The sequence below is a fragment of the Serinus canaria genome, chromosome 8 (genome assembly GCF_022539315.1).
Source record: "Serinus canaria isolate serCan28SL12 chromosome 8, serCan2020, whole genome shotgun sequence".
Lineage (NCBI taxonomy): Eukaryota > Metazoa > Chordata > Aves > Passeriformes > Fringillidae > Serinus > Serinus canaria.
The window spans coordinates 9,814,935-9,839,064 of NC_066322.1; the positions used below are offsets into that span (position 1 = coordinate 9,814,935).

At 43.4% G+C, this 24,130-nt stretch overlaps 1 protein-coding gene across 4 annotated transcripts in view; it reads right to left on the reverse strand.

The window, feature by feature from the left end:
- Positions 1-24,130, reverse strand: part of RNF220 (ring finger protein 220) — a 212,552-nt gene that overhangs the window by 30,843 nt on the left and 157,579 nt on the right. For 3 of the 4 annotated variants that reach the window (XM_009088659.4, XM_030226610.2, XM_009088661.4), the window contains 3 exons: positions 16,602-16,723; positions 15,466-15,598; positions 81-177 (listed from right to left, as the gene is read on the reverse strand). In XM_009088659.4, the coding sequence (XP_009086907.1) occupies positions 81-177; positions 15,466-15,598; positions 16,602-16,723 (352 nt within the window). The remainder of the gene's footprint in view (positions 1-80; positions 178-15,465; positions 15,599-16,601; positions 16,724-24,130) is intronic. The other variant, XM_009088660.4, reaches the window with a different exon arrangement.

The window sequence follows — 24,130 nt, forward strand, 5'->3', positions numbered from 1 at the left end:
CTGGACACAGATAATCTCCCATTTCCTAGGGCAGATGCACCTCTGGTTCCCTCTCAGTAAGAGCCTTTCAAAAACGATACTGTGGTTTCCCGTATTCGAGTGTGTCATCTCCATCCACATCCAGGTCAGCGTCGCTGTCCGGATTCTCCTTCCCGCTGCACATGATAAACCCAGAACCTGAAAGAAAATAAAACACACGGATGAGCATTTGAATTGGAAATGAAGTGTACCAGATCTCCCAAGAAAGGTGCTACAGCACCAGTTTGCAGGCTGTCCTTTACTAACAGCCTCATAAAAGGTGCCCTCTCCAAAGACAGCACAAGAACACTCACAGAAATGCTCTAGTTTCTTAGATTTTATGCTCTAAATGCCCCCAACATTGAAAATGGAACATTCTCGATTTTTAGCTCTCTACATGAATTATTTTAGAATTGGAGTCACTGTAAGGGTCTCTCTCAAAGGCAGAAAAAGCAATGAAGCTGAATAGGAAAGATTTATTTTTCACAGAAGTAGTTAATGCAAAATCCACACTACTAGCAGGTAAGAGAAGGCCACAAGGATGTTTTGAATTGCTTTTTAATTCAGATGCATAGGGCAGGCAGAGGCTACAATACAATTAGAAACAGCTTTTCAATTTTAAAATACATTTAGTCATGGCTTAGCTTTTTAAAATTTAAAACATTTAAGGACAGCAAACCTGCTTCTACAAAAGGGGAAAAAAAATCAGACTTCTGTCATTAACAGCTCCTCACAAGCACTTACATGAGCAAATTGCAGTGCAACTCATCAAGAGTTCTGCTCTTCCAGCACAGGGGTGTCAGGCACACATCCATTCCCAATTCCAGCAGGAAGTAACCACTTACAGTTCCACCTGAGGCTGACAGTGCATCAATTCCCACATTCTAACAATTTCTACATTTACTTTGGTCCCAAGCATTTTGTAAACTGTAACTAGGCTTCTTTTAATTTAATCTGCACAAACACCTTAAAGATGAATCTTCACATGGTATTTTCTGCCTAGGGTTTATTAATAGAAGAAAAACTATAGAAGGCATATTTACTCTTTATGAGAGCTAACACTGAATATGCTTTCTCCTTTACGAGTGGATATTAGGCAAAGACCTCCTGAACTCTAAGGTGTTGGCTGCAAGGTCCCCATTTGTGTTCAATTTCGCAGCAGATTTAAGCTGCTTGGGTACATTAGCTGTGCAGATAGAAATGGACTCACTGCAGCTGCCTCCAGTATGTTCCTTCACTTAACACCCCTGTCCAGACAGCAGAGCTGGACACCTGGCTCAGACAGAGGTACCTGCTGGAGCCTGAAGCATCTGGCATATCCAGAGGCTGATGACCTAAGTCTATGGTAGACCAGGGAACACATCCCAACTGCAAAGATTGCAAGGGTAAGGTAGGTATCACCTCAGCCTTGCACCAATGCCTCAAAAGGACTATGGTCCTGTACTGCAATTATGGTTCTATAATAATTTTAGCCTGTATTCTGTATTTAGAAGCACTGAGCATTATATGCATGTCTGAAGAATGAGGATATTCCAAAGCTTTAGGACAGCTTTTTCAGGCTTTCAGATGTCCGAGTCTGTTCATCCCAGTGGGTTCTCACCAGCACACTTAACATAAGGCCAAAAGAGTGAACTGTACTTCTAATGGTCTGCATCTGTGCAGACAAGAGGGCAAAGCAAAGGTCTCATTTCCAAGGATACCACACAGACACAGCTCTTTACTGTCGCTCTCTAGGAATGGATGCTCTCACTGATTCATTAAGCCCCCAATAAAATTTGTTTATATGGATTTGATATTTCTGTTCCCTGCATATCAAGAAGGTCCTTAACGAGTGACAACTGTAGCATGACAATGATTTTAAGACTAACCTTTCCCTAGAAGCATAAACTACCTTTTACTTCAAAGTAATTACCAGCCTTAATTTTTAGCAGAGGTAACACAACCAGCACCAACCATGCAGCACCCATATCTGTGTCAGGTACTGTGGGAGCCAAGCCTATAGGTCAGCCCCATGGTGTCACTGGGGCAGTCCTTTTCCAGCAGAACCCTTTCAGAGTGTTTCACCTACTGGCTGTACACTACCAGCCAACATGTATCACAAGCTGCCTCCTCTTGCTGCAATGGCTCATCTAGTAAATCTTGACTCATTGAGTTCATCACAATGTTTGGGAGAAGATTTAGAGGGGTAAGAGAGACCTGTCAAAGAAGCTGCATAGTCTTTCAAAGCTGCTTTAAAAGTCAAGAGTGGGTGATGGGGTGGTAATTTATAGGCATGGCATTTAACCTGCAGTAACACCATTCCCTGCACCTGGCATTACTTTAACCCATCACTTCTCAAAGGCCATAAACTTTGGACACACAGGTCTTCATTTTTCTTGTAGCTACGGGAGACACAAATCATGCAAAGCTGGAGCTGTGACTTGGCCAGTCCCAGGGGGTGATCTGAACATTAGCCAGACAATGAATACTTGGAGCAAGTGCCTTGGTGGGGGGAAGGTGGCCAAATGAGTGAACATAAGTGAGACCACCCCCCTTGTTACTGTCTCTGCAAGGATGCCAAGCACACAGCAGACATGCACCTTTCCATCAATTTTGTTTCCAAGTGACTCAAGCCAAATGGTGGTTTATGGCTAGAGCTTAAGATGAGAAGATCTGCTTACTACAATACAGTTTACAAATATTAAGGCACCTTGTCTTCAGAATCCTTGTGTCCTTGCTCTCAAGACCTCTGTATTTAAGAAAATCCCTTTTAAGTCTGGAAGGAAAATATTCCAGAGCTTTGGCTGAATCTTGCTCTATTGCCTAGCTGTACTGCCAGCAGACTACTATACTTTCTAAACAGGGAGTGTACAACGGGAGAGTTTGGATGTGTTATGGCAAATACACACTGGGATGATCTGAGAGAGCCTTTCAGTCAGAGTGCACTGCAGAGAAGTTCATAGGTAAATTTTCTGATCAAACAAGAACTCCCAGACCGACACCTAAAGGAAGGTGCAATCAGGTGATCCAACTCTGTTTTTCACTTAATATGGATTTTTTTTTTATGTGACCAAGTGCAGTCCATTGCAACATGGTAAAAACCAATGACTTAGAAACTGTATGCTAAACAAAGTAACCTCCATGAATCAAAAAAATATTCTGAATATAAGTTGTGCTATCAGTTTTAGGACTTCAGAAGCTGCTTTAAATAAAAAGGAAAAACAAAAGCCACAAAACATGCTTCTGATGTGAATCAAAAGATCCATAAATCCCAGTACTGCTCCTGCACACAACAAAATACTAAAAAATGGGATGCAAAGCTTGGCCCAGCATCACCTGGGGAATGAATGGCTTGCAACCAGCATCCTATAATACCTTTTCATTCTGCAGCAGGGATGGATTTTGAAGCCTGCTCCAGTGGGATCGGGTTTGGTGCCACAATTTCAACCTGACCCTCCTTGTCTAACTTCTTGGGGTTGCTTCCATGCACAAAGCCAGTGAAAACACCCACGCAGCTGTTCAAATATTTGACGTCTGAACTGCTTGACATTATTCATTCATCTCAGGCTCATTCAAACCAGATTTCTGGACAAGTGCTGTTATAAATGGATTAAGAAGACCACTAAATGCAAGGAAGGCCCAAAAGGATCACACCTGCTTCTCACTAACTCAGCCCAAATGTAAAGAGGGCTCACAACTTCCAGCTCCTGCTGGTGGTGTACACTGCCATCCAGGAGAAAGGAAAACGTGAAATGGAGTGCAGAGGACAAGAGCTTCCAGAAGACCCCCTACCAACTCCACTTGGGCGATTTGCAATTCAATAGTGTGCACTGAGAACGGGAAGGGTTCCTCCAGCAAGGCTCTGCTTCTGAAGGTCACACAATAATTCACAGCCATCAGCAACACTGCCTAGAGTAGAGACCTCTAAAGCCAGTGTGTTATCCAGAGGTCAATGTTCAGGACCAGAACTTTATTCCCATGTGTTAACAAAGTGAAATCCCACAACTGAATGTGTGGGATTTCACTTTGTTATCCAGTGGTCAATGTTCAGGACCAGAACTTTATTCCCATGTGTTAACAAAGTGAAATCCCACAACTGAATCTTAACTTGCGAGTTTGACCTAGGAATAATAAGAGATGTGATCTGTTATTCACTGAAGCAGCTCTGACTCTCAGGAGTCACCCAAGGCCTGCAGAATGTAATTCCACATGTGAATTTGAAAATGCTGCTTTAAGATGAAAAAAAGAACAAATCTAGTGCAGACTCTTCCATACCTTTCTGGTCCCTTGTTGAGAATTTTTGCTCTTGCTGTGCATTTGGTAGGAGGAAACCCCTTGTCATATACTGCCAGCCCCAACACAATTAGCCTCCTGCTGCTAAAGCAGCACAATTCTCTGACAGTCTTAATCCCAGCTGCCTCCTTAAGGACCAGACAAACAGGAGTGAACAGGCAGGTCAGACGCTGAGGCCATTAAGCAGAGAAAAAACAAAGTTACAGCTCTGTCTCCAATCCCCATTGCTCTTGTAGCCAGGTGCTCTGACAAGCAATTCCAGCACTGGTATTGAGTGGCACCTCTATAAACCCTGTGACAGTTTGGGAGACAAACTCGCCCATCAATCAGAATGTACCTATCAACATCACTTACCTAGCACTGTGTACACAGCTTTCTTTGCTTGGGCTCGTCTCAGAGCAGTCTGCCTGAGCACCAATTCTTCTTACTTTCTGAAAAATTTAGGCACTCTACTCAAGGAACAGTGTTTCTGAAATACTGACTCAGAGGCCAGAAAAGTAGGAAAAATTTGCATGCCTCCTAACTGCTGCCAACTTCAAGCACTGGCAGGCTACAGGAATCAGCTGAGCTTGAAGGTAAAAGCACTTCTCATTCTTTCCATGTACCTATTAATAATGTCTGTAGATAAATCTCACCAGAAATCCTTTCCTTCCTCTTCTTAGGAGAAGCAAATAAAATAAAAGCACTTTTCTTTCTCTTAAGCTGTCCCTTATGCCTAAGCATCCTCTCTGACCTCTGCACTGCTTCTCAAATCTCACTTCCTTTATGCATTCCCCCTGATGAGTGGTCACCTGATCAACTCTCCAGTGAATGGTGGCCCAGGCTAAGATTAAGAGTTATTAACATGATATATAAGCAGATTCACAGGACAGATAAAAGGACTTCACATTCAAGTACCTCCTTTTCTCCATCACACTCAGTAGCAGATGGTCCAAGTGACAACATATGTTGCTTCAGGTGCTGACAGCACTGCTCCTGCACAGGCACGAGCTCACAGGGAGACTGGCAGTCTAAGGGGCAGAATGGTAACACAACCAGACCACTGCAGACCCAAACGACCCCAGCCTAATTTCATGAGCACAGGTAGGAAAACACAGACCTACTGTGCCCCCACTCTGCTCCTTAACTCCTATCTAGGCAGATCAGTTTTGGTGACCAGTTGTTCCGTATATTTTTAATTATATGTTTATATTTCATTATCACTCCAAAGAAAGCCAGGGAAGAAAACTAAAATGTCAGTATTATTATTTACACCACCACTGCCAATGCAGCTATGAGATACTGCTCATGCAGAGAATCAAACTCACCTGGATGACTAATATTTCTCTAGTTTGGCCCCCAAGGAATAGGAGAGTGTGTGTGTGGAAAAAATCTCAACTGGAAATATTCTAGAACTCCCAAATTTTGTGTGAATTCCATAAATGGGTCTAAATTCAAATCCATCTTAGAGGCCTAGAGCTCTACTGGGGCCTATTTTGGCTGGGAAGAGGCATTCATTCTGTTTGCAGGTAGCATACATGTGCTCAGGAAAGAAGAAAAGCCTCCCATAAATCTCCAGAACTGCAGCCTTTGCTAATTACACTCCTTGCAGTGACCCCCTTCTGTACAACCTCCCTTTCCAGCACGTTCACTCTATTTTCTTATCGAAACTGCACTCATTGCCTTCTTGGAGAGTAAAAACAATGAAGGCAATAAAAGTAGTTTATGCAGACTCACGGCCAGGCCTCACATACTTCCAAGAATGGCTCTAAACTGGGTTTATTCCATCATCTGCTGAAGTATCCCAAACTAATACTAAGAGGACAGGGTGGCATAGATGCCATTTTATTGTAAGAGACATCTGGGAAGACAGAGAAAGCCACTAAAACTTCTTGAAAATGAGAGGAAAGCAAAGATGAGACCATGTTGAACACAGGTCTTTCTATAGATCCATAATGCCTCCCCAGCCTTATTTTTCAGCAGTGAAACTGTTCTCCCACTTTTTCCTAGCACCAACAGGGATAGAATAGTTCTGGTGATGTTCCCAGCCTGTTGCAGAAAAAAAAATGACATTTAGAAGCCAAGAAAACCTGCTTACAAAACAAGAGTTTTATTTCTCTGGAGCCAGATCCATTTAAAGCTAAATGGTGATTTTCCTGGAAAACTGACACCCAACTGTGTTGTTACAGCACACACCTGAAACAGCAGATGCATGCATCTGATGCTGTCTATTAGCTCCCACAGGGCCACTGTGGGCTGTCAGAGACCTGACTGCTTAGCAGTGTGGATGCTTACAGGGATCTTTGCTAACAGATCACAAAACAGCTGCCTTTAAGGAAAGGGGCCGTATAATTTTTACGACCATTACCATAATTTTGCAGCAGCATGCTGAACAAAGGGCAGGCAAGCACTGCTGTACAGGGTAAGAGCCAGCTGCTGCAAGGCTCAGGAAGAGGATTCCCCACCCTTTGCAGCATTGAGGAGTATTCCAGAGATGTCTTTTGCGCCTCCTGTAACCCATCAGGTACAGACTATGGCTGCAGAGGGGAAAACGCACTTGGATGGGACCAAAGGTCTGATCTGGTTTAACAATTCATGGCTGCCTACTAGGGCCTCATGCTGATGTGATACAGGAAGGTGAGAACAGCCTCATGTCTATCTCAAAAGCTGCTCTTCAAAACCCAGAGCTGAAGTACAAAAGCAGCAGCAACAGCCATGGTCTTTGCAGCTACAGCTCGTTTTCCACAGTTAGGGAAAGGTGGATCTGAAAGGTTTTGTTCCCCTGGGGAGAGGGTGGAAATAAACAAAAAAGGAAGAGGGAGAATTAAAGTAATCTTGAATCACTAAGCAGATTCACATCACCGGATCAATAAGCACCACTGACAGGGATCACAGGAATGTCGCAACTTTGCCAATAATAAAGCAGCACAGCAGAGCTCGGAGGATGACTTTTCTAAGGCAGCCGAGCATGAAGCTGCAAGGCTGGTGAACAGCTGAATGTGACACCCTGGCTTACAGCAGGCTGCTGCCAGTGGAGGGGCTCAATGCAGTTTGCTTTAAATAATGATGAGCACAGAGATTGTATTCATGGGGAAAAGGCAACCAAGGACTGGAAAAACCAAAGGCTAAATTTCATAGGCCAAACACATGTGCTTTTCCTCCCAAACTAATTCTTTTCTAAGCTGGAAAGAAGAAAGAAAAATCAGTGCTAATTTAATCAATTGATCAGTCTATTGATTGCAAAACTGGGGCTGCTAGTTAGCCATGTGCTGTAATGCCCTCAACTCTGAAACCACAAAACACAACATTGATTTCTTCACTTCCAGCTCCAAAACAAGAAATAAAACTGGGCTTTCACGGAAAAACAACTTCCTTGTCCAGGGAGAAGATGCAAGCAAAGAAAAGAGGCCAGGAAACAGGGACAGCCGCATCTTGCGAGGCTCAAACTGAAATTAGTTACAGATGCAGTCACAGTGTCTTGTGTAAACTCTATCGATTGGGTGGCTGACAGTCTTGGGAGCCTCCATAGTAGGACAATCAATCCGGCTGCAGTGTCACCTGCCACTTTGCTGAACAGTTGACAATGCAATTATCCAGTGTGGAGGCAGGGAGTTGGCGTGTGTCAAACGCAGTTAGCCACTTTCCGGGCACTACTCGATAATGCGTTTCACCGCCGCGCGGAGGAGACGACACGCAGAGACAGGAGCTGTTTAGAGCCATTGAGACCTGTGCTCCCTTTTGCCTTTAGGAACATCTCACTGCCCCTGACTTAACAACTGTATTCTAAAATGCTATTAAAATCACGTCAATCAACTATTGTGTGCTTAAAGCTCAAGTCTGACCTGAGTGTCCAAGAAGTAGGCTGCAGCTCTAGCAAAACTGCAGACCCTTGAGGGAAAAAAATTAAAAATTTATCAGATAACTATCTTAAAGCCTGGGATTTTCAAAACTACAGCTAACAGACCAGTAGAAAATTGGATTGCAGAGCAACTAATGTCTGTGATCTACAAAACCTGAAGTTTAAAGGAAGTGTCAACTGACACCCAGTCTGCTTCAAAAAAGGAGTCATTTCAGGTGCTTTACCTGCTCTTTCACTTCCCCTGCTAATTTTCATGGTGTTACAACTGCATTTTCTGTTTTCTTTTTTTCCCCTTCCTTCCTCTAGGAACGGATTTACAGATGTCCCTTTTCATCCCCTGACTACAACACGAAATACTGGAAAAGGGAAAGAATTCCACTTCTTTCTGCAGAAAATTTTTCCTGGTTTGAGTGGCTATCGGTGTTGCATAAATCAACCACCAAGGTTTATCTGATTGTGCACCTTTCACCTAAGGCATTCTAGCAGTTGGAACATAAGAATTAGATTCTTTTATTTTTGTATGCATTCAAGTTAACAAAAATGTACAATCAGCAAAGAGAAATTTTAATGGCTATCTTCACACCAATGTCTTTTTTTCCAGTTAAAATTATTTTTACTTTGCCAAGTCCCATTGATTACTTTGTGTTCCAAAATGAAGAAAATGGTGTTCCTTGAAGAATTATGTGAACTTCAAACACACATGACATTGGACATCAGTTACATGGCAGGTCATGCGGCTTTTGTACGTAAGGGAAGAGGTTTTTTTCTTCCTAAATCACATACTATTCTAACCTGCTTTTCTGACTCACTAGAGCCAACTTATGATATTAATATACAGGACAATACTTAAGAGATATTAATTAACCACAGAATCCTTCTAATTCTATATGCAGACATAAACTACAGAGAAAGAATCAGATGCAGCCCATGTGATTACTGTATCTAACACTATGCAAAGAGACTTTGTTAGCATTTTTAGGTCAACTATTACCTTATGGGCAAGTACTTGCTCTCAAAGGAGAGAGGTGCAAATGTTAAGAACAGGTTGGGCTATTCCATCAGACCAATCCAAATTACTGTGCTTCTGCAATGGAGGGATTACCAGGATTACCACTTTTACACAAGGGCTGAGGTAAGGGACACAAGTGCTCTGGGGCTCAGCAGCTCTCTATAAGGGGCATAAGGCACATACTAAGCACTTGAGAAACATGGAATTTGTACATCTTGCCTACTTGGAAGCTTACAGAAGGTAGAAGTGACCAGCAGAAGGTAGCACCCCAAACATAGGAAGGCTAAAATTCAAGGGCTGAGAGGCTGGGAAAGATGCTCAGATGTACAGACACATTCACCTTAGAGAGAGATGCTGACACTGGAAACATGGCAGGGAAATGCACTAAATTGAGCTCTTGCTAAATGGGAGGAAGATTAAGAATTTCATTTCAGCACAGATTCCTTGTACTCTTACTCTTACTGCTCTTGCACCCAAGCTGAAGTTTGCTTTAGGTTACCAGGGTAAAAGGAATGCATTCTGGCTCATCTACACAGCAGCAGCAGCAGCGATGATTATAGGTACTAGACCACTCTTCCAAAAGGCCTAAATATGCCAGTGACATCTTCCATTTCCCACACAATCTCTTTAGAGAAGACATACATTTACTGTTCAGCTCAAATGCTTTTGCTGCATTTGAATAGATCAGTTTATCTCCTCTTACCAATATAACCTTAAATGCAGCCTGAATCTCCTGACATAAAAAAAAGGAAGTCTCCTTGCCTCTTGAAGCTTCCCTGTATGTCTCATTATATTTTATCTGAAAAAGAGGGCACAGCTGGCTACTAGGTGAGCTTCTAGAGCAAGACTTTAAAGGTTTGTCACCAGCACTGCTACTATCTTTTTAACACTAGAGAAGATGTTTCTCCATGCTTCAGTTTCCATATATTTGTCAAACATAGATTTTAAGAGTTTTGCTGTAAAGTTCCATTTTCATGAAATTGCACAGAGAAGCACAAGTGAGTTTTCCCTCTCTACTTGGAGCTTTCTGCCAGGCAGTTACCAGACCCAAGAAGTCACTGTAATCACAAAAACCTGTTGTTGAGGTAGGGGAAGTAAAAGTATCTATTTAGATTCTAAGGCCAGGACCTCACACATGAAAGAATGATTCTAATGCTGCATGGATTTAGAAGGAGAACAATCTGGAGGAGAATACAGCTACTGCCCCAATGCTCTTTCTGGGACAACTAACCCGCTCTGGACAGAGGCTGGCCTACAACATTTGCTGCTCAAACTGAAGCATATCTTGACTCTATGTTGATAGAAAGCTGGCAGTGGGAGGACTTCAGCCATTTGCTAGGAACTTTTAAGCATTTTAATACAGTCCTACTTTCCAGGTAGCTGCCCTAATTGTACACGACATGAGATCCAATGCAAATGGACCCCCAAGGATAACTGTAGTTTGTTACAGCTTATAAAGGCTTTACCAAGTCCCTCTATGCATACACTTAGTTGTGCTGTTCTTTTCCCTTGGTAAGACATTAGCAAATAGAGCCAAGCCCTTTGCTAGCTTGGGAGAAGGGCTGCATGGAGAAATAAAAAGAAATACCAGAAAAATAAAGAGAAACTTCAGAGTTAAGTAATCCCTGTGTGTTTCTCCTTCTTCATGAGTATCACAATCTATCAGACAGATCCTTGTCATGTTGATCTTTCTTAGAAAGTGTCCTTCCCTGAAAATGCCCTGCTTGCCATTTTAACATTTTTAAAGTCTTTCTCTCTTCTATGTTATTTTTGATGCAACTGATCTGCTGAAGCAAAAGAAACTGAGAAGAGCAGTGGCGACTAGCTTGCTACTGCACCTAAATGAAGGCTTTTTGGTGGGGGAGCTGGAGGGGAGAAGAGGAGGACAGGGCGGGTGGAGAGAGAACTTAGCTACAATTCTTCAATTCTTTCATATCTAAAGAGGACAGCAATCTCTGTTCTATCAGACCGCACGGTTCGTGCTTTAAATGGTACTTGCTGCCAGCTTGCTTTCCCTGTCTCTCTCCTTTTGAAGCAGACTGGACAGCTTCCTCAAGCTGGCGTTATCACTCCCTCTAACCACTCTTGGCAGGCAATCTAATTCCCCCTGAAAAGGTCACCGCCATTTTAACTGCCTTTCAATCACATTAAGCACGCTGCCGCTCGTGCTCAGAGCACTGCGCCCGCAGCTCTCCTGACTGAGGTGCGATCGATAAACTGACATCCCGCCCAACACCCAGCTCCCCAACCGCCCCAGCCCTGCTCTCCTCCATCCCCTCTCCTGGGCAAGCTGCCTCCCGGAACGGACGGAAAGGGACCAAGTGACAAAATCCTCTCCTCAAATCTGAGGCAGCAGAAGGGAACTGCTAACCTGGCATTTACTAATCTTTGTCCCATCTGTTAAGAAACAGAAGGGTGCAAGCATCCCCAACCCCACCGCCTTCCCTAGACCTACAGAGGCAGCAACTTCACAGGACAGTTTGCTTAGGCACCAGTCCAGACACCTTTGAAGCTGTGTTACAAAGAACAAGCCTCCCTCAAGCTTCCCTCAATGCAATCATTACCGTTATCTCTCCCCCCGAGCTGCTTTTTTTTTTGCAGTTACGAGTTATGTGTTCCACCCATCGATCCCTGTGTAAGACACTGTTTTAAGTCCTCTTGCCTTTTGACTGTGCTAAGCCGTTTAAGAGATGACAGCAGCTTCTATCAGTGTGAAGCTGATGTGATTCTTTTCAGATAAAGCACTTTTTTTCCACTTCCCCCCCTTCCTTCCCTTCTTTCAAGTAAGAAACATACACACAAAAAGAGACACTGAATCTTTCAAAGAAAAAAAAACCTTTTGAACTTCCCTCAGGAATTCTTTAAAGGGATAACCTTACAGTGTAAACACTGAGGGTAACGCGCATCCATTCTGGACTGGAATAGAAGAATTGCTACAAATATGTTGAGCATTTAAAAAACCCCAACAAACCCCACATCAGAGATGAAGCGACTTGACGCTTTCACTTGCGAAGCCTTGTTGGCATCCTAAATACAGAAACTCATTAAAGGTGGCATGAAATAATCCCGTGCAACAAAGAGCTTCAGAGAGAGATGATTCAGAGACATGGGGAGAGATAGTTACTGAATGTTCAGGTATTTCAAGAGAATTTTAGTCTTGTGACACTGTACTGAGGCAGGAGAATATCTGATTATTTTATCAGTACAGTTTTACACTTTGAAGTACACACTTGATTTTAACAAGTTTGGTATTTCATGCTGGTATTATTCTGCACCTACTCCCAAAGAGAACCACAAACTCTCCTACAAACCTCTGCTTCAAGCCGGACCTCTCCTGAAACAACGTGACTCCAAACCCTATATAATTGCCAATAATCTTAATTTACAATACACCTTATATCTTTCCAGTTTTGGAAAGCAAATTGAATGATAGCAAATTTTAAGTAGCCAGGAGGACAGCTGGAAGTACTAAGTATTTCCTGACTGAAATCCTTCACCAAACCCAACAGCTTCAGAGACAACACACTGATCCCTGCACTTCTCAGGTCATATTCCTACTTGCTGCCACAGTCTGTTCTTTCCACCTGGTGCCTCAGGTTGCCAAGCTGTGGCAGCCAAGTAGGTGTGCTTTGGCTCTGCCACACTAGACCTGACTGGGGGCTTGCAGCTGTAACACCAACAGAGAAGACAAATAATTTCCAGCTTCCAAGGCAGCTCCTCAGGTCAGAAGAGCAAGTTTTCCCTGCAAGTGCTTTAGAAGCAGGAAAGTGTCATCCTAGGAACTTTACAAGTGAGAGTTTCAGCCTGTGGTTGCTTTTATGTTTTAGACCATCTTCCAGAAAATCCAAACAGGGCTTTTCATTTCCCTGATGTTCCTGTTTTTAGGAAGAAAAACCCTAAGGTCTCTCAACCTTACTCCAACTGAGAACCTGTCAGCATTTTCTATATAATTGGCAAAGAATTTTCCTCATGTGGAGAGTGATATGAACCTTGTCCCTGAACCAAAAATGATAAAAAAAGCCAGGATCTGTGTTAAGTTGGAGACACTGCTGCAATGCTGCCCAATGGACTTACATGCAACACACACTGGCCACAGTGTCCTGCTCCCCCTTTACCCAGCTGTGACATCTCCTCAAAGCAACACACCATTAAAACCAAAATTAATGAGACACATGGCCATCTATTTTCCCCTCCGGTTTTATGTATTTCCCCATGTCATCTCTTTAGACATTGGTGACATCCCTGTAGCCTGGTAAAGGCTGTCTGGCATTATAAAAGACATTTGATTTCCACATCACTGCTACTTCTCAGCAAAGGGAAGAGAGCCAAATGCAAAGCCTCAGGTGACAGGGGTTAACGAGGGCCTTGCCAACTCCAGACAAAGCAGTTTTAAGCATTAGAAAGCATCTACAAAACGTTGTGCTGCGCTTCAGGGCTGTAAATTAAGAATTCTGTCTGGCAAGAGCCAACACTGACAGAAAAGAAGAAAGACAGTCACCTTAAGGTTACCTGAGAGTGCACATAGCAGTCCTGAGTGATGGAGACCCATGAATGCAGAAGTCAGAGACAACAGGAGAGCCACAAAAGAGAGCATGAAAAAGTGTAACTTAATTAAAAATAAATGCAATCAGCCAGCTGTAGGAGATCACTCCAGCTTTCCAAATCTTTGCTCTGGCTTTCCAAATTTTACAACTTCTTGCACAGAGTAGGTAGGTACCCTGTACATATTGTCTGATTATCCCAAAAGACTAGGTAGAAAGTTGTTAGGAAAGGCATTTACCCAGCCTAACTATAGCAATTAAACACATATAGTCCACCTGAAGCCTCATTTGAAAGAGGGTCTCCGTATGGCCATGGTAATGTGGAAGATTCAGATCACACTTCAGTGAATTGACTCAGAAGCAACTGGGAACATTTACCAGGTGAAGACAGCACCATGTCCACACCAAAGAATTGGAAGAGCATGCTCTCCTCAAATGCAGGTGTCTGGCAGGGATGAAGGAAGAAACCACTCAAGCACAAAGAACGGGAAGAAATGAACTTAACAGCTTTTTCTAACCAGGACTAGCAGTGATGACAACAACAGAGGCACACAGACATCCCGTGCTTCCCTGGTCCAGACTGTAGTGTCTATGCTACATTAACATAGTCTAAGATCCTGCATGGTCTCATCAGGCCTCTACGTGGAATCACGCAGACACAACTCTCCATGCAGTCACAAAAAAAGTTAGGCTACTGACACAGCATGGAATAGTGTGAGCTTCACTGGGGGTCCTTTAAAGCCCAAAGAAGCTGCTCCTTATCATCTGCTCTGCTATAACCCAGCTACAATTTAATTACAGAAGCACGTAAGAGCAGATCGGGAGTGCCTGGTTTTAGCAGAGCACATGGCTGGCTTTAAAGTCCAACTCCCTTATGCAGTAGCCTTTCCCCTTGAGATATTTTAAATTAAAATCCAAGCTGATATAGGAAGAGATCACATCACATCCTCTTTATTGAACGAAGAGAGCCAGCATTCCTCCTCTCATTAAGCATGCACTACGTGGATTGCTTGTGAGAAACTCTCGTGAGTGCCTGAGGTTCATGCCAATGAACAGTTTAGTAAATCCTCCTCTTTGAGGCCAAAGGGCTGTATGTAAGAAAGGGGCCAGGTTTCTAGCTAAAATTACATTCACCAATAAAGCTCACAAGAGGTCAAATTTTGCCATAACTCACTCTCTCCTTGGTAACTGATTTCCCCATCACTAGGGAAGGAGCAAAAGGAGGAGGAAAAATAAAATGTGTTTGTCTGAGAGCCCTAAGGGCTTGCAGTGCTGGAGGTGCAGAGCAGGTTCCTGGATTCTCATTTATCAACCTTAAAAGGGATGGAGTGATAAATGCACAACTGGCCCTTTAATATTTTATGCAGGTGCTAAAGCGACTTAGCTGTCACCTCCAATACATCACCAGAGGCTGATACACCAGCTTTCGTCACTCCAGGCTGGGAATTTTTACAATTTCATTTCTATTTCCCTCTCTTCACATATTTCCATGTATTTCTTACTATGTGTGAGATATAAAATGTTATTTTCCCCATATGATCTACCCATTCCCTCTTCAGCCACATTCCTTGAGAAAGAAATAACCCAATGGTTCATTAAAGATTTGCACAAATTTTGACTCTCATCGTTCAAGAGGCACAAAAACTGAAATCACTTTACATTCTGGCAAAGGCTGATGATTCTGCCTTTTGTGGAAGGGAAATCCCCATGTCCCTCTCTTTAAAGATAGGTAATGATCAACTTCCACAGCAGAATGATTTACAAGTGCCCCCAAAACACTGGCGCACCTCGAAATCCTCCCTCCAGGAGAGTAGTGGCCCGTATCCTCTTCTGCCCACACCACTCGTACTCTTCAAAGCGGTTGCCGTTCTCGTTCTCGATGTCCACAGAGTCATCCTCAGTCATGCATGAACCTTCTCTCTGCATGGGGTAAAGAAGGGGCAGAGTGTTGAAATGCACAAAATGGCTCTTTGGGGTTCATAACTCATGGTGGGATGGGGAAGAAAAGCTGGGCTGCTCTCAAGACAGCTAAGCTAGAGCATACAGCAGCCTCTATTCCCATCCCTGCTCCTACTAACCTAAACTAGAAGTAAATAGGCACTGGAAGAACTTGACAACCTAAGATTAAAACAAGTTGCAAGTTTCATAATTTTTACTCAAGGAAACATAAGGTCTGGTCCCTACAACAATGCTGGTGTTCATTTCAACATGCATTCCCCTGCCTTGCAAGCAAAATTCCTTTGTCATGGAGGAACACGATTCCTTTGACCCCTAGCATAAGTGTTCTCCTGTAACATAGTTTTGGGGCATACTGATCAAAATACACCTCTCTTTATACTATGCACCTCTTGAGGCAACAAGTCCTCTATTGAAGGTTTTTCCTGAGAAACATGAAGAAGAAGCCCTATGTCAAAACTCTCTCCCTCCCCTGGGCCTTGTTTCTCCTTCCTTGTTGTCTTTAGGATGAACAGCAAGAGAACAGTTCTGCTTAAATGCACTTCCCTGGAGTAATACGATCATGCAACCTTTAAAAATCTCAGTCTGCTACAAAAGAACCCAACAAACAATTGTAATGCTGTCAAAAGCACAGATCAGAACGAACTGTTCTTCCTGTGCTACACAGGATGCCTGAAGTCCAACAAAAGGTTCATCAATTTCAATAGCTCCACCTTTAAAATCTACAAATTAGCCTTCCATAACAGCAGAAAGGTGCATGAAGTAAAAAGTTGCTAATGCAACAGAACAGAAAAAATCCAGAAGAATCCATCTTCCCAGACAAAGAAGTGACTACAGATCTTAGGGAGACAGTTAGCATTGCCTGCAAGCTCAGCAATGTTAGTTTTGCCCCACATGAGGTCAACTACAGACAGAGCTGGGAGTAGGGAGAAGGGAATGGCAGCTGGTGATCCTGTTGCGCCTCTACCTTTGCAAGGCATTGTTCCACATGCCTACTCATCTCCTCCTCGGATCCTGACAGAGGTCGGCTGCAGAGGGGACATACCTGCCCTTCGTCTTGCTTCCTCCGTTTCATTTTTCCAATCCGAGCTGCATGGAGAAACCAGGGAAAAAAAACAAACAAAAAAGGAAGACATGTCAAGTTTGTAGATCCAGTCTTTGCTCAGTTCCAAATAATAAACCCTTGGCAAAAATGGTAAGATTTCACAGCGGAAAATCCCATTGTAACTCCCAATTCTGACCTCTATAAACAGTACAGAGACTGCTGCTTGGCACTTTCCAGAGGAAATCTGTAACCTGTAGCTGAGCACTCTGATTCCACAGAGGCAGCTATTCACAATTTAACAACTAGGAGAAGAATATATGCTACATATCCCATGGTAAGTTATTAGAATGGTTAATCTTTCCCTTGGAAACCTGAAGCTGTTTTCAAAGTTGAATGATCAAGCGCCACTGAACCCCGTTTTGGATTTTGCCTCCTAAGTTTGAGGTCCCTCCATTAACACGTCTATTCTCTCTACAAGAACTTGCTTAGAATGTGGAAGGATAATGTAGTGCCTGATAGCCTTGGACAAGATATTTAACAATCACTTCCAGGACGACAAAGCCTCCTGCACACCCTGAAAAATTCCTTCTCAGACTACCACAAACAAGTCAGAGCACCATCTGGGTAGCAGATAATATTTATGGAAAGGAAAGAGATTTGCTACAAAAAACACAGGACCCATGCTAGCTTCTGTCTCTCTACTGTTTTTATTTCATGAAAACTAGGGGCTACACTGCCTTCTTGAGAGCATGCTCTGGGAAACAAACATGCTACAAATCATGATGATTAGAAAAAGCAGCCAAGGTAGCCTGTTGCTTAATCCAATAGCTGGTTAATTTGAGCCATCGTTTAATGTGATCAAAACATCTGGAACCAAATCATTTGCATTAAAAAGAACTTCTGTCTTTTATTATGATGGCTTTAGGCAGGTATTACTGAATAACTCAATCACTGGCTGCAGGAAAGTCACTGTTTAATTAATAAGGAAGGTCAAAATTCTGAATGAGAGACAAGAAAAAGCCCAAGGAAAGCCCATGTGATAATGAGAGATGACACCACCAAAAAGCTGCATTAGCCAGAAATCGTTACTGACATTGTGAGCACTGCAGCATTCTCTGAGAGCCTTCATGCCTGAACACTGTGGGGATCAACAGCTCCCTGCAGCCAACGAGTCACAGAAAGCTTCTGGAATGCCAGGATGGGAAGGACCAGTGTACAGGTAAGTTTCTGTTGATTGTTTTCTCAAGTGCATCAGTTTAGAGCACACACATCAAGTGTATTATAAAGTTTCAGCTGAATACATCAGCACAGACCAGAAAGGCCTCCTTCAAGACTCTCTTGTTGGCTTCCCTGGACTCAGTACTCTCTGGATTAGAATATACCTTCACACAACTGGGGAGTCTTCATCATCCCCTATACTTTCTCATGCTCCAGCACTAAGAAAGCTTCAAATTAATCAGTGGGCATTGTTTTTCCTCATTGAAATACATGTGTGATAACTCCCTGAAAAACAAATCTACACTCCTCACATGCTGGAAAGGATTCTGTAAATGTGACATTCCTAGAGTAAGAGACAGCAACTTGAGACCAAAACAAAAATGGTTTTGATATCTGGCACTTTGAACAACACAGACTCTCAATAAACACAGCTTTCACTGTTTATCTAAATTTTATTTGCTGAAGCTCCACAACTCTCTCTTGCTTTGGGTACACCACACTGACAGTTCCACAACCCTCTCATTCAGGCAGTTAAGCCACACTCTTTCTGGCTTGTACTTTAGTGTCCAAGAGATTTCTGAAGTTCTGGTTTAGTGCATACCTATATCCTTCAGCATGGCTCTTTCATTTAAGTTTAGGATGCTCTTTCCTTGCCTCACTAGCTCTGTAGAGCCAGCAAAAAATATGGAAGGAGGCTGTAATCAGACATGACTTGAGCATTCCTTAGCAAACACCCATCTGGAGACACAAATTTCTCTCACCTCATCATGTTTTAACAGGGAAATGCAGGGAAGGAGCAGTTTAATTATTCTGGTAGGACTCCCCATGGCCAAACTATTCAGAGCAGTCTGCCTAGTGAATTTATTGGTATTTTTAGGGTTTTTTTACTGCCATCCTCCAATCCATGCACTGTAGCAGTGACAAAAGGAAGACAACTTATTTTGGATCTTCTACAGATAAATTCTTGGGTCCATTTTGCCAGAACAAGCACCTCATCTGCTGCTGAAAAGTTAGTGCAGAGGTGAGAACAAAACGTCACTCTGCTCCAGCTCTACACCAGTCCCAGCATCCCCCCCTATCTTGGCTCATTTAGCTCCACAGAGAAGCATCCCTTTGAGCTGCAATGCCACAAGTGAAAAAGCCACTGGAGGAAAGAGGTGTTGAAAACAAAACCCCCTGCCATTTTCATTCTCTGGTCATTAGCAGTGGCAGCGTCGTTCCCAGGGAGGCCAAGGGTGCCCCTGGTGACAGGAGGAATGGGAAGGGAGCAGCCTGGAAAGCACATCCGAGCGGCGCTGTCCCTGCCCGACACACGCAGCCCGGCCATCACTTCCAATCAGCGCGGCAGGGACGGAGCGGCCCCAAAGGCAGGGGCTGATTGTGGCGTTGTCCCGAAGGGGAGCAGCTCAAAAGAACACGCAAGTGAGACCACAGGATTGCTAATTAGTGTTGATAGATGCAATCATTTCTAATTAGCTCACTAATCCCTCTTTCCCTCGCTCCTGTCACAGGAGCATGGAGAGAGGGAAAAAAAAGAAAAAGTCATTCATTCCCTCCCTCCCATAATTCAGGAAGATAAAAATGCAGCCAGGTGAGGACTAGATGTACAAAAAGGACAGAACTCAGGGAAGGAGGTTTTTGCACAAGTCTGACCCATTGTTACCTCTGACTGAACAAAGACTCCATAGTTATTATTCCAACCTTCTGCCAGGAGGTGAGAAGTTCACTAGTTTTTATTAGCATTAATAATTATTATTAGGCTATCAGAGGGCTTCCAGCACCTCTGAGGCCTCACTTTTAAAGATGTACATTACCCTATACATGGCTCCTGCTGCAAGGGCCTGTTCTCCTTCAGATTACATGAAACCATCAGGCACCCGGTGAGTTTAAGTCACCAAAGCAGATGAATGAGAAAGTAGCACAGAGATGTGAGCAAGAACTGGGATCCTCTGCAAGGGCAGGGGGTCTCAGCTACGGTCTCTGACTTAACCTAGGAGCTGTGCTGGCTAGGGAATTACTCTTCCCCTCACTGATATGTAGTTCTCTAATATGGGGCTGTGCAAGGTGAGAGGCTGCTTGCACTAGAGAAGGAGCCAAGCTGCTTTAAACAAAGCCTCTGCTGCTGAGGGCACACTGGTCCCTGCCTTCCCACAGGTGCAGACACAAGGACCCAAGCCACCACTGCTGCCTTATTGGCAGAAAAGACTGATGATGTTTTCTAACAATGGGCTCCCCTCATGAAGGCTGAACCTTATTAATGCTAAAGATCACGTTACTCTCTAGTCCAGCCAAACTTCCTGTGAGAAAAGCTAATGGATTTTAGTTTTCACTGGTACTCCCCGCCCCCCAAGCAAAAATTCACCTTCAGGACACAGTACTAATTACCTCAGAAGTGCTCTTACACAGCATCTAGCAGTGGACATTGCACCAACCTCTCCTGCAGCATCAAAGGCCATGATTAAGTTACTACCAATATCTCTTATGGTTCCCTCCACCAGCTCGAGTGGTCCCCTGAGTCCTATGCAGACATCATTAGCAGCTCCAGCAATGGCAGGCCAATCAAATTAAGTGGAAGCATTTTTGTCTCCTTTCCAGTGAAAATCATCCAGCTTTATTCCTCCCCCACCCATCAGCTACAAAAGCACAGGACACGGTCCTGGTGGTTCAACAAACTGCACTGTCTGTTTGGAGAGACAGGCTTGGGGTAACCACCAAAACTGGACTCACCTTCTCAGGGAGGTGCAAATGGAGCTTTGTAAGGACCTACTTCACAACTCACCTGAGAACTTTGGAAATAACCCTACACTTACATCAAAGATATTCAAGCACAAGAGCTAGCACCTGTTCTCTGCAAATCTACTACAGGAGTCCTGAGGAGTGGCTGTACCTGCTTTTGTTAGATCTATCACAGAAAGCTTTTGTGAATGATCAAACTCATCCACAGCATCTGATGCAAGGGAATGACAGCAGTAGTGGCAGAGCTCAAAAAGCCATCTTAAGAAGAAGCAAAAGCAAGAAAACAGATGGTCAAGAAGAAATCTGTTTCAGACCTTAAGTACAATTTGCTGCTCATCTGCCTGAAAAAGGACATTAAGGGTCAGATTCACAAAAGGGTTTCACTGCAGCTTTCAGATTTGCATGGTCAAAGTTCCACACAGATGATTTTCAGCAACCTTCAATCTGACACTATTCTCTGAGGTTGGCACCTATTTAACCTGCTGAACCCATGTTCTGATAAACTAAGCCAAACTTTAATGCCTCTAATTTTGAATGACTACCTAACCTGCTCTGCACTGCTAAACTCCACAAGCATCAATTTACAGGGTGGCTTAAAGTTTCCAGTTTGGCAACACTGGAAATAAGGCAAATGAAAGAAATGCTTCCTTTGTCACACAGGTTCATCAGGAACCAGCACCTCATATGCCTGGGTTCACAAGGACACAACCTCTGTAAAGTGAGTTTAGCACAGGTGAGAGGTGCAGGATTAACTCACTGAGGCTGACAGGGAAGTTGTGATACAAACACTCAACCAAGAGCCTAACAGACAGAACATTAATCTCCTGCTCCTGAGCTTGAAAATGCATTTGCCTTACTTACAGCTCAATTTAAGTTACAGCTTTGACTTACAGAATTAAAATTCTGGCCAGTCAGGTACATGTGAACCATGTTGCTATCAGGACCTAATCATGTTGTGGCCAGGCCAACAGAAGCTCACAGAAGACATTTTCCTCTCTACCTTCTCTTCCCTTAGCTCTTTTTGCACATTCCCAAATGAACACAACAGGATGGAAAACATCAAGGTCCAAACAAGACTGAGTCACAAACAGTCTGGGTAGCCAAGATTAGAGTCAAGGACAATGTGGAAGAAGAGCAAACACTGTGAGCCCTTTTTATGGGAGGAGTTTCCAGAAGTGCTTCTAGAACTAAGCTCATAAATGCTTGACAGAAATACCAAGATAAACTGGTTACAACAATATTGAAAAGTACACATAAAACATAATGAAACAAATGAAACAGATTTTTATTTGACAGACTGCACTTGCTATATCTTAAGTTTCTGCAGTGTGTCAATGAGAATATGAAACAAAGAGCCAGTTGTCCTTGGACAAGTCTTACATAACTTCTGTTCATGTAAAATAGTCAGGATTAGAAAACTAAAGTTGCATGATTGATTAGAAGCTCATTAAAATACGATATATAGATTAACATGCGCTTTTTTCCCCCTAAAGCACTCGAGTGTTCTCCATCTAAGGCATTACTGCTCAAATTACTCAACAATAAGGTGGCATAGCTTACAAATACTGCAGTTATTTCAGTACAAACAAATGTGGAGGAAGAAAACTAGAAAGCAGCTAGCATTCAGAAGCACAAATGTAAAGACACATGCAGAGAAAGGAGCAGTAGAACCCACCCAACCATGTGGCAGACTGAACCAGACATCACCACAGGTATGTTCTGGGAACAGCAGTATTCAGTCACAGAAAGCTAAGGTCAGAGGGAACCAGTTCTGATCTAATCTGACCTTCTTTGGGACCCAAAGCACTTCACCTGAATTTCTGCATCCAACTCCCTGACATCTGGACCCTCATCTCAGGGTGAAGAAGAGAACAGACAGGAAACCCCAGCATTATTAGGGTAGCACGTATATTCTTTCATTTAGAATATGGCTGTACCACAAAAGGTACATAAAGAAGAGTGAAACGTCCAGCAAAAACAATGCAAATGCTGCACAAAACTACCTGCCTCCCTTCAGAAGAGCACAGGTTCACAAAAACATTCAACAACACAGGCCAAGAAGAGCTCCCAAAAGGAGATCACAGTCTATCCAGACTGTGCTGCAGCCCTGCTTTGGGACAGAGACAAAAGCACAAAGCAATACTGAGACAGTTCAGCAGAGAGCTTTGTCTCATGCCGAAGGACTCCACAACACCAAGAATTTCACAAGTCTGGCTCAGACTTTAAAAAAATATTTAAAATAAGATGACTGCACCTTAATTATTGGCCTTAAAAAAGGTGGAAGGAGAGAGCTTAGCCCTATCTATCCAACTATGATAAAGGAACAGTTTGACATCCTTGACTCCAGAGACCTTGGTCACACAAAACAAGTCACCACAGAGCAGCACCTCGTGTATCTGGGCCATCTGAACTCTGTGTCTGCCTGCCAGCACTGGCAGCTCCCTGCACTCATCGTGGAGTGCAGAGTGAGCACCTGCCAGCAGCTACCTGTCACTGGTGTAAGGTAACTCCTTTCTTTGTTCTATGGCTAAAAAAACTTTCTGGAGTTTGCAGTTTTTTGGCCCTCGGGGTTGTTATTTAAAAATCGTAAGGCTAGCTCTGAATTCACCTATGTCTAACTTATAGTTCTGGATCAGTCGCTTCTTTTTGCTTAAGACTACACTAAACATGGAGGCCTTCAAATTCAAGCAAAGTGTTTTCTATCAACACACTCTAAACCTTTTTGCTATTTTGTTCCAGGAGATCTTCTTCTAAATAAACACCAAATGCTCATCAGAGGTGTTATAGTGAACTATCACATCAGGAAGCTCGAGAATAATGAACCTCATATTAACCTGAATAACCAAATTCTGACTAAATATTACATACTAAAGTAGCTACAGGAGGTACAAAACCAGACGATAGAACATTGTTAGTGTGCACATGGTAAGTTCTGACCTCTGAACTTTGAGAAGTTTCAACCTCTTCAGCTCTATTTAAAAAAGTTTCCTTTCAGCTTTTCTTTCCAATTTCAAAGCAGAGAGATGGGCTTCCTTTCTCAGAAATGATGTCTGATTTGGTTTTTAAATGGCAGGCCACTGTCCACTAGAAATAATGGTTTACTTATTAGGAGCACCCACAGATACAAGAATAAAAAGTACCACACCAGCATCTGTGTGTTTGAGAGAAAAAAAATCCAAAACAAACCGTGACGTCAGATGACGCTGAGGCTTCTTAAAAGTTTACTGCACGATTCAGCCATGTAAGCTGTGAAAGCTCAGCAGCCGGGCCCCGCACAGAAAACACGGCTTTGGGGCCTGTTTTACACCAGCTGGGGGATCCCGGCGGAGGGAGCTACGGGTGAGCGTGGAGGGCTTCACCTGAACGCCCCTTGCGCCCTCCCAGCAAATCGAGGCTGGTGGCGGCTCCCGGCCTGCGGTGTGGGGGACACGGGGGTGCCACACAACTCGGCCCAACTCTGGAAACTTCTCCGGAGGGGCAGGCGCGATGGGGGCCGC